Source organism: Anolis carolinensis, chromosome 3 (assembly GCF_035594765.1).
Source record: "Anolis carolinensis isolate JA03-04 chromosome 3, rAnoCar3.1.pri, whole genome shotgun sequence".
Classification (NCBI taxonomy): Eukaryota; Metazoa; Chordata; class Lepidosauria; order Squamata; family Dactyloidae; genus Anolis; species Anolis carolinensis.
In genome coordinates, this window is record NC_085843.1 from 19,325,413 (window position 1) to 19,335,660 (window position 10,248).

At 39.7% G+C, this 10,248-nt stretch overlaps 1 protein-coding gene across 3 annotated transcripts in view; it reads left to right on the forward strand.

Moving 5' to 3' along the window:
- The window catches only part of piwil4 (piwi like RNA-mediated gene silencing 4), a 58,851-nt gene extending 49,422 nt beyond the window's left edge, over positions 1 to 9,429 (forward strand). For all 3 annotated transcript variants that reach the window (XM_003219341.4, XM_062974558.1, XM_062974559.1), the window contains exons 17-21: positions 1,318 to 1,388; positions 2,314 to 2,467; positions 6,057 to 6,185; positions 7,135 to 7,282; positions 9,174 to 9,429. In XM_003219341.4, the coding sequence (XP_003219389.2) occupies positions 1,318 to 1,388; positions 2,314 to 2,467; positions 6,057 to 6,185; positions 7,135 to 7,282; positions 9,174 to 9,290 (619 nt within the window). In that variant the 3' untranslated portion in view covers positions 9,291 to 9,429. The remainder of the gene's footprint in view (positions 1 to 1,317; positions 1,389 to 2,313; positions 2,468 to 6,056; positions 6,186 to 7,134; positions 7,283 to 9,173) is intronic.
- Positions 9,430 to 10,248: the final 819 nt, after the last annotated feature.

Below are 10,248 nucleotides of genomic sequence, written 5' to 3' on the forward strand. Positions count from 1 at the left end.
AGAATGTGAAGGTTATTGTTTTGAATCAATTTAGCTGTAGGTTTTAAATACAGAAATTAGCAGATGATGGAACCCGAGCTTTAAGGAGGCCTGGAAAAAAATTATCTGAAGGACTTCTTCCTGTCTGATGGCTTTCATTAGGTGTGCTAGCTAGGAGTGGTGGGAGTTATAATTTATTATGCATTAGAGACCCCAGGTTGAAAATAGCTACTGTGGATAATGTAGAGCAGGGATGTCCAACCTTTTGACTTTCCTGGGCCACATTGGAAGAAGAATTTTTTTTGTGGACCACACATAAAGTACACTAACAATAACAGATGAGCAAAAAAAAAAAAAAAAAGAGGTGAGTTTGTCCATAATTTTTGTGGTATCTGCCCCCCAAAAAGTCCTCACATAATAATCTTAGTTATGCGCTATCCCATTCATGGGTCTTTTAAAATCATTGAGCAGGTCTTCTGACTGAACTGTTTGCAATATAATGCAAATTACAGATCGCATTCTGCTGTTTGTAGGCATAACATACCTTGATTTTTCCATTCTATTCCATTATTGTCTGCTAAGTTTGCACTTGAGAACTGCACATTCAAGTTACAACCCCCTCCCCCCAAAAAAATCTCATAATGTTTTAAGTAAACTTACTGTTTTGTGTTGGGCCACATTCATAGCCATTCTAACTCTCATGCAGTCCATGACCTCAGTTTGGACAGGCCTTATGTAGAGAATATACAGAACCTCATTGACAGCAGCAGTAATAGAAGAGTAGCATAGAGAGTATAATATGTTTTGTATTTGTTGTTGTATGCCGTCAAGTCATTTCCAGTTATAGGTGACTATCATAGGGATTTCCTGGAAATATTTATTCCAAGTCTTTGACTTTTCTTTCCTCTGAGGCTGACTGTGACTTGTCCAGTGGGTATCTATTCAAACCCTGGTCTCCAGATTCATAATCCAGTGCTCAAACCAGTATACCTTACTGGCTCTCTCAAGTACAGACCTTAGAGCGACTCTTATAAACCTGTATAATTATAACTTTTTTATTGTGTCATAAGCACCTTGAGAACATACTGCAAGTTGCTTCTGGTGTGAGGGAATTGACCGTCTACAGAGATGTTGCCCAGGGGACGCTCAGCTTCTCTAATGTCCCCACAAGCTAGAGCTGACAGACGGGAGCTCACTTTGTTTCACAGATTCAAACTGGCAACCTTCAGGTCAGCAGTTTAGCTGGCACAAGGTTTTAACTCATTGCACCACCACGGCTCTTTATCGTTATAACTGTATAATAGCTTTGTAACAATTTTTCTTCCCTTTCACAATTAGATGGTACTCGCACTGCGTAATACAAAAAGCAGGAACCATGACTGCAGATTGTTTAAAGGTCTGCATGGAAGGTAGGAATATTGTATGCATTAATGAAGTACACTTTGCAGTTAAGAATTTGATTGTGTGAATTATTCATAACATTGACTAGTTTTGAACAAGACAGTAGCAATCTTAGGTGTTGATGTATTTCAGAAACATGTTTGCCAATACAAGGTGTCCTTCTCCTGGCATATATGTAGCTCAGGTTGCCAATGTTTCTGTTTTTGCCTCTGGTTCACTGGTGGCTGACAGAGTTTGAAAGCTAAATTATTTACCATGTCTAGGTCTATAATTCCTTGATTTATTAGTGCCCTATGCTGCTGTTCTATTTGAAGCATCAGACCCCCAAGGCAGATAGCCATAGTATCTATGGAAAGCAGGAAATGTGTATGAGGAAGAGAGAGAGAGGAAAGAAAGAAAAGAATAAGAGGGGAAGGAAAGTGGGCTAGGTAAAAGAAAGGAAGTAAAAAAAGAAAAGGGAGGGAGGGAAAGGAAAAGAGGAAAGGTATGAAGGGAAGTAAGAAAATAAAAGGGAAGGAGGAAAGAAGGGACGATGGAAGGGAGGGAAGAAAAGGGAAAAGAAAGAAAGAAGAGTGGGGAAGATATATAAGGTAAATAAAGGCAGAAAGAAGAGATAGGGAGAAACTGTGTGAGGGAAACACAGGATATAAGGAAAGAGCCACAAAGAAAATGCAAACTCTGACAATGCCAAGTATATACGCTAGTAATATATACATTTAAATATAATTAAATAAATAAATGATGCATTTCTGTAACTGTTTACAAGTGATTGCCAAGTTCTACAGCTAGTTATTCAAGGTGTCCAAAACTGAGAGCAATACTTAGTTTCTCAGTTACTTTTTCTGCTAGGATCTCAGGTAGGTTTTCTCTATTGTTGTTCCCTTATGGAACCATTCATATGATTCTGTTCTGTATTTCCTTACGTTTCTGTAGGTGCTATCAACAAATGGCAAACGTGTAATGGAGAGCTGCCTGCACGGGTAATTGTATACCGCGATGGCATAGGAAATGGGCAGCTGAGGATGGTGGTGGACTATGAGGTCCCACAGTTACTGAGTGTTCTTAATGAATGCAGTGGTGGTTTCAGGTAAATAAATTCCACCCTGCTATTTATCTTATCTTCAGTTCAAACTTTATGGGACTCTTCCAATGTATTTCTCCAATGTGTACCTCATCAAAGACAGGATTAAGAGACCAGAAAGGTGGTTTGAAACCTTTTCTATTGTTATAGTTACGATATATAGCACTCTCCTGTAGCTTTCTCCCTCTTCTTTTTTTCCTTTTTTCTTCCCTTACTTTCCTTTCTTCCCTCTCTTGCATCATTCCTTCTTTCTTCCCCTCCTTTCCCCCTTTACCATGTATTTATATAGTGCCATCTAAGATGTAAAATTAACACCTTCAAGAACCCTCTAAATGAACCTTTCTCCAAATAACACTCAAGGATCATCTACCCATTGAACATCCTGAAAATGTCGAGGAACACTGGAATAAATGGAAGACCTCTATCATTACAGCTTGTGAACAAACCATTGGATATCAAACTAAGAAACATGAAGACTGATTTGATGAAAATGATAACAGGATCCAACAGTTAATCAATAAGAAAAGGAAAGCCTTCCAAATATGGCAGAGACCCCAACTGTGCTGTTGAGAAAAAGATCTACGCTAGTGTAAAAGCTGAGGTCCAAAGAAGGGCTAGAGAACTCAAAAACATCTGCTGGACAAAAAAGTCTGAAGAAATCCAACACCTCGCAGATGTCCATGATGTGCGGGGATTCTTTAACGCTGCAGAAATAATCTATGGCCCAACAAATCATGGCATAAATTCTCTACATTCATCAGATGGAACTAAATTTCTGAAGGACAAAAAAAAACCCCAATCACACGACACTGGAAGTAGCACTACCATTACCTCCTTAACCGTAGCTCCAAAGCTCCTTAATCACAGCTCCAAAGAAGTCCTCTCACAAATCCTACAACAGCAAAGCATGGATGAAGCAGAGAGTGTTTTGAGGATCAGGATGTTCATAGGGATACCAAGATGCTTGTTTATAGAGCTACTAGCTGTACCCGGCCACGCGTTGCTGTGGCGAAGTATGGTGGTATGGGAAATAAAGTATTGAGGAATTGGTGGTAGTTAAGGTAAAGGGTAAACGTTTTCCCCTGACATTAAGCCCAGTCATGTCTGACTCTGGGGGTTGGTGCTTATCTCCATTTCTAAGCCAAAGAGCCGGCGTTGTCCATAGACTCCTCCAAGGTCATGTGGGATGACTGCATGGAGCGGCGTTACCTTCCCGCCAGAGCAGTACCTATTGATGCACTCACATTTGCAGGTTTTTGAACTTCTGGGTTGGCAGAAGTTGGGGCTAACAGTGGGGCTCTCTCCGCTCCCCCAATTCAAACCTGTGGCCTTTCAGTCCAGAAGTTCAGCAGCTCAGCGCTTTAACACGCTGCGCCATCATGGGATATTATTTCCTAAAGGTTGTGAATATACAATGTTTCTGATTGTTTTTTTTTCTGTTGGAGGCAAGTATGAATGCTGCAATTAAGGCATTAAGGAAAAGCCTATTAAACATCAAATTAGGTTATGATTTTACAAATGAAGCACCAAAATATCATGTTAGACAACAAATTTGGCAGAAAAAGTAGTTCAATACACAGTAATGCTATGTAGTAATTACTGTATTTATGAATTTAGCACCAAAATATCACGATATATTGAAAACATTGACTACAAAAATGCATTGAATAATCCAGAACATTGGATAAGCGAGTGTTGGATAAGTGAGACTCTACTGTAATTACTACATAGCATTACTGCGCATGAAACTACTTTTTCTGTCAAATTTGTTGTATAATATGATGTTTTGGTGCTTAATTTGTATAACGATTACCTAATTTGATGTTTAACCAGCTTTTCCTTAATCCCTTCTTATTATCCAACATATTCACTTATCCTGCCGGCCTGTTTATGTTGGATAAGTGAGAGTCTACTGTTTATTGATAATCTTATATTATCTGCTTAGAACTGGATTATATGAGGACCCTTCTTCACAGCTGTATAAAATGCACACTGAAGTGGATTATATGGCAGTGTGGAGTCAAGATAATCCAGTGCAAAGCAGATAATGTAAGATTATAAATGGGTTTATATAGCTGTGTGGAAGGGCCTTGAGTCTACACTGCCATATAATCCAGTGCAAATTAGATAGCCTAAGTCTGCCTGTCCCCTAACTGAACCCTGGCTGTCCCCTGGCTTGCTAGGAGTTGGTTGCTAGGAGACGAAGTGGGCTGAGATTAGCCCTCTAAACTGGCAGCAATTGGATAAAAACAATTATTGCTCTCCCTCTAATTAGGACTTTGTTTTTCTTTTCTTTTTGTTGTATCAACCTGGAGGCATGGATGATGGGCTGTGTTGTCAAATTTCGAAGTTGCGGGGCCTGTACTTTTGTTGTTTTGTGAGTCGCCGTGATGCCATCACTCTTTTATATATATAGATTGTCCTCCCAACTCTGTTATAAGCCTGCGAAATGTGGACCATCTACAGACGTCATTCACCCTCTGGAATGATTCCATCAACATTTCCTCTGAAAAATCCTGAAAATCAAAACCAGACAGACAAATGTCAGTGTTCTGGAAGAAGCAAAGACTACAAGCACTGAAGCCATGATCCTCAGTTATCAACTTTGCTGGACTGGCCATGTTGTCTGAATGCCTGATCATTGTCTCCCAAAACAGTTACTCTACTGGCAACTCAAGAACAGAAAATGGAATATTGATGGACAGCAAAGGTGTAAAGATGGGCCTAAAGCCAACCTTCAAAACTGTGGCATAGACACTGAGAACTGGGAAGCCCTGGCCTTTAAGCATTCTAACTGGAGGTCAGCTGTTGCCAACAGTGCTTTGGAATTCGAAGAGGCAGACATGGAGGGCAAATGGGAGAAATGTATCAAGAGGAAGGCATGTCAAACCAACCCTTGTCAGGACTGCCCTCCATCTGGAAATTGGTGTTCTCACTGTGAAAGAACATGCAGATTCGGAATAGGTCTTTACAGTCACCTACAGATCCAGAACCTATGATTGGAAGGCAATCATATTCGGCCATGAGGGATCACCTACAATGATGAAATCACCATCAGTGTACATGGCACTATTCAAAAATAAAGCAGTAAAAACAGACACCCTGCTAATATTCTAATAACAAATTGTTCTTCTGCCCCTGTCAATTTTCAGAACAATCCATGATTTGCATTAATATTTTCACTAGCTTCTATCAAACCACAAGGTACGTCATCCCTCAAGGCATAGGGTGCTTTGGAGCTAACTAGTTGGAGCTAATGATTAGTGATGCTTTGGGTGCTGAAATAGCAGGAAACATAGCTCTGAAAATGCAATGTGGTGTAGGCTGAGAAGAGGGCAAAACATAAATGCACAAGAAAAGGGATTTTCAAGAACTGGTGAAATGATTGGGCAGCATTATATTTGCCTCAGGCCACTCTTGTGTTTATGAAATGCTATTTTAGATCCCATCCTTATTCTAAAGGCCATAAATCAATCAGGGTTATTGAAATCAATATTTCCACTTTCTAAGCAACTCCTGCTTAGCAGTGATAGTGAAAAATGAGAGCTTAGCGATCCAATTACTTACTCCCTTTATTTCTTCACTTTCATCTCAGAAGACCCAAACTGTCTGTGGTTATAGTCAGGAAGCAAACCCTTTGTCGCTTCTTCACTGAAGCCAACAGGAACCTGCAAAATCCTCCTGTTGGGACAGTTATTGACACAGAGGCCACTCGACCTGAATGGCAAGTATATGTTGGCATAAGATCAAAGCCAGTGGAGAACAGCTACATATCAGTTGAATGGGGGGATTGTAACTTTGCTAAGCAAGCATTTTCAGAAGTGATTGCAGGGGCTGCATGGGAGGTCTGATTAAAGAACAGAGAGACTGGCTCAGGAGGGGGAAAAGTACATTATAAGAACTTCAGTTAAGAGTAGGAAATTGGTTTGAGACAGCATACTAAGGATATATTCTCAAGAGAGCTTGAAGAGAGCTGACAGGAAAAAAGGAAGTGAAGTCAGAAATATCAGTTTACATCCTAAATGTGAGCAAGACATATGTAAGTAGGGGAAATGGACTAATCGCTTTAACTATCTCTTGTTACTTTACCTTCATAAGGCTTTCTTTGCATTGTTCTCTACTTCCGAGGACAGTGGTTCCTGTTTTAGACTATGATTTTAGAGATTAGAGTTTGAATTACCATTAGGTCATGGGAATCTGTAGATGATATTGGGCAAGTCACATTCTTGTAGACTCAGACAAAGGCAAAGGCAAACTCTTTTTGCCAAGAAAGCCCCATGATACGTTCGCTTTAAAATCGCCATAAGTCAGTTCACAACAACTGCTTTCAACAGTGCTTTCCTTATTATCTATCCCTCCTGGATTGGACAACAGGGTTCATATTAGGTTCCTTTTAATTCGCAAGATGGACAGGGCAGGATGCCCAGGCTGTATGAAGGCAGGTCAAGCCATGTGCTAGACCCAGCTGTGTATGACACAAGAAAATAATTCAAAGTAGTGGAATGCAAATGTATGCATTAATTATTACTTTACATGCCTTAGGAAAGTATGGTTGCCCTTTGTAAATTAGCATATACTTATTGTAATAGAGATCTTCTAATGAATATTGCTGTCATTTTTAATGTAGTCATACTACAATTTCTCCTGGTACTAATTCTAATCTTTCTGTAAAGGTATGACTTTTTTCTTGTAAGTCAAAATGCTCGACAAGGTAGCGTGAATCCTACCTATTACAATGTAATCTATGACGACAATGGATTAAAGCCAGACCATATGCAGCGCCTCACATACAAATTGTGCCATCTGTACTTCAACTGGACTGTAAGTAACATAGTCAGATATACAGTCAGTATTGCTCGTGGTCACTGCCCATTCACCCATCTTGGCTGGGTCATCTCTCAAGAGTGCTTTTGTCTGATAAATTCTTGCATGGCAGATAATAATAAATAAATAATAAACCTTTATTTCTATTCCACCCTATCTCCCTGAAGGGATCAGGACGCATTCCAACAAACAATGGTATACATTCAATGCCTTCAAAAAAACAGATAAATATTGGCATACAATCCCAACAAGACCCCACATATGAATACAGTGTTAAAAATCTATCATCAAATTAAACCTAATATCAGTGAATTGAGTATAACCAATATAATCAGAGGGTTTAGATTAGATTTCTCTTTCTTGGGGTTGATTCCAGCTCTGTGATTCTACCATATCTGAAAGGAATAGTGGTTGCCAAGTCTCAAAACAGCATGCAGGGTTGATAATCAAGCTTGTTGTCTACCTATATATCAAATTAAAGTATTGATTTCAATTAATTTAGCCATGCATTTCTCTGTAAAAATTAACATATTGTCCACATTCATAAACGCCTTATGCAAAGATACGTGATTTTTAAAATAACTTGCTCAGTCATTGCAAAAAGAAAAGGTTTCAAACTCTCAAATAAGGAACACCTGACAGTTCTAGAAAGAAATGGCTGTTTATACCCTATCCCATCCTGTGTCTGTCTGGCAGCTTTGGAGTCTCTTTTAGGAGAGAAAAACAAAGGTGGTGGTGGTGATGATGATGATGATAGTAATACTCCTGACCTCACGATCATGTTAATAAAAAGTATGGATTGTCGATATTGCAATCCTAGGTGACAGCAGGATTGGGGAGAAACATCTGGAAAAGCTGACACGATATGAGGATTTAAAGATCAAATTACAAAGACTGGCACAAGCCAGTCAAGGTGGTCCCAGTGGTGATCGGCACACTGGGTGCAGTGCCTAAAGACCTTGGCCTGCACTTAAACACAATTGGTGCTGACAAAATTACCACCTGCCAGCTGCAGAAGGCCACTTTACTAGGATCTGCACACATTATTCGCTGATACATCACACAGTCCTAGACACTTGGGAAGTGTCCGGCATGTGATGCAATACAACAGCCAGCAGAGTGTCTTCTGTGGTGTCATCTTGTTGTGTTTCAAATAATAATACTAGTAATGACATCATCCTAGGTCCCATCATCCCAGCCCGTGCATGATGATTAGAGATGATAGGGTTGTAGTCCATCACATTTTCAGGCTGCCAGATTAGGAAACGGTGCTCTTTAAACTCAAACAGAGTAGTGCTTTCTTTAAACCTGCACATTTTATGGCACTCTATGTCAAAAATATGGTTCACCAAAGACCCAATAACTTTTTGTTGTTATTGCTCATCTTGGACTATTAAAATAACTAATTATCACTTGGCAAAGAATTCATGGACTGGTATTTCATACGTAAAGGAATACATCTCCCTGTATATGTCTGCTCAAGATCTGGAGAAGTCCTCTGTATGCCATTTGTCTGGGTAATACAGAAAGGGTCCTTCTCTTCTATGGACATCACAGTTGTGAAATACCCCTTAGATGTCCAATAGATTTCAAAATTGGTGTAATTCCAACATGGCTTTTTACTCAAGCTTTTGGGGCCTAATTGAACTGTTCTGACTGGTTTAAACTTGCTTGTTTTAACTTAAGATGCTTTTAATGCGCATTTAGTTCATTTACATTCTTGTTTGCTGTATTAAGGTGCTTTCATTTCTTTCTGCCTTGAAATCCTTAGATACAGGGTGAGATATAAATATTTTAATAAAATTATAAAGATTGTTTAAAACTTCTTGGAAGTAACTCCCTGTCTTCAGAAATGGCAAGATCTCTGTTCTTTCCATTTGTTCTCTAGGGCCTAATCCGAGTCCCGGCCCCCTGCCAATATGCCAGCAAACTGACTTTTTTGGTGGGCCAAAGTATCCACAGAGAACCAAGTTTGGAACTTGCTGACAAGCTTTATTATTTGTGAAAAGTGTTGAAATGACAGCTGTCAAGAGGAAAGTAAAGAGTAATTTAATTAAAATGTAGACATACCTAGAAGAGTTCTGTTTCTGTTATGTTGAATTGTTGCTGTTGGAATTAAAGTTGCATACTCTTTACTTGCACAAGCGGGTTTTGTCATTGTCTCCTTGGGCACAGCATATTAATATATTTTTATTTCTAATACACAATATCGGCTAGGCTAGGACATATTACACGTACATTGTTTATGTTTTGAGGTCATGACTATCCTATTTTTAATGCAGTTGTCATGTGAGCCCATCAGTGAACTCCCTTTGTCCTCTTCAACCCTATCACCTCCAGCTGCTGCTGTTAGTTTATTTACAACAGTTGTATGCCTCATGTAAGGTTCTTTAGTGAACTTACAGCGAGTACAACCATTCCCTACTTGCTTGCTGGTGAGTGAATTTGAAGGCTAACAGGAAGCGGCAGCTGTTTCTTCTCTTTCATGCTGTTGCTGTCCACTCTCACCCTTTGAATGGAAAAGATGCAAGCATGTAACAAGTGGAGATCAGAGAGTACATAAAAGTGGATTCCATGCAGCAATCTGGATTTCAGCATTTTTCCAGGTAGGAGTCCCAACACCTGAAGCTGGTTCTCCCTCCATCTCAGGCCCCTTCCCCGCTGCCCTTGTATCTCAGGATTTGATCTCAGATTTTCTGTTTATCCCAGATTATCTGGCAGTGGAGATTCATATAATCCAGGTTAAAGCAGATAATCTGGGATCGGATTCTGGGATATAGTGTAGAAGGGGCCTCAGTACTATCCTAAAGGTTGAGAAAATAATAGAATAGAGTTGGAAGAGACCCCAAGAGAGACCGAGTCCAACCCCATTCTGCCATACAGGAACACAATCAAAGCACCTCAAACAGATGGTCATCTAGCGTCTGCTTTAAATCCTCCAGAGAAGAATGATGCAGTTTATT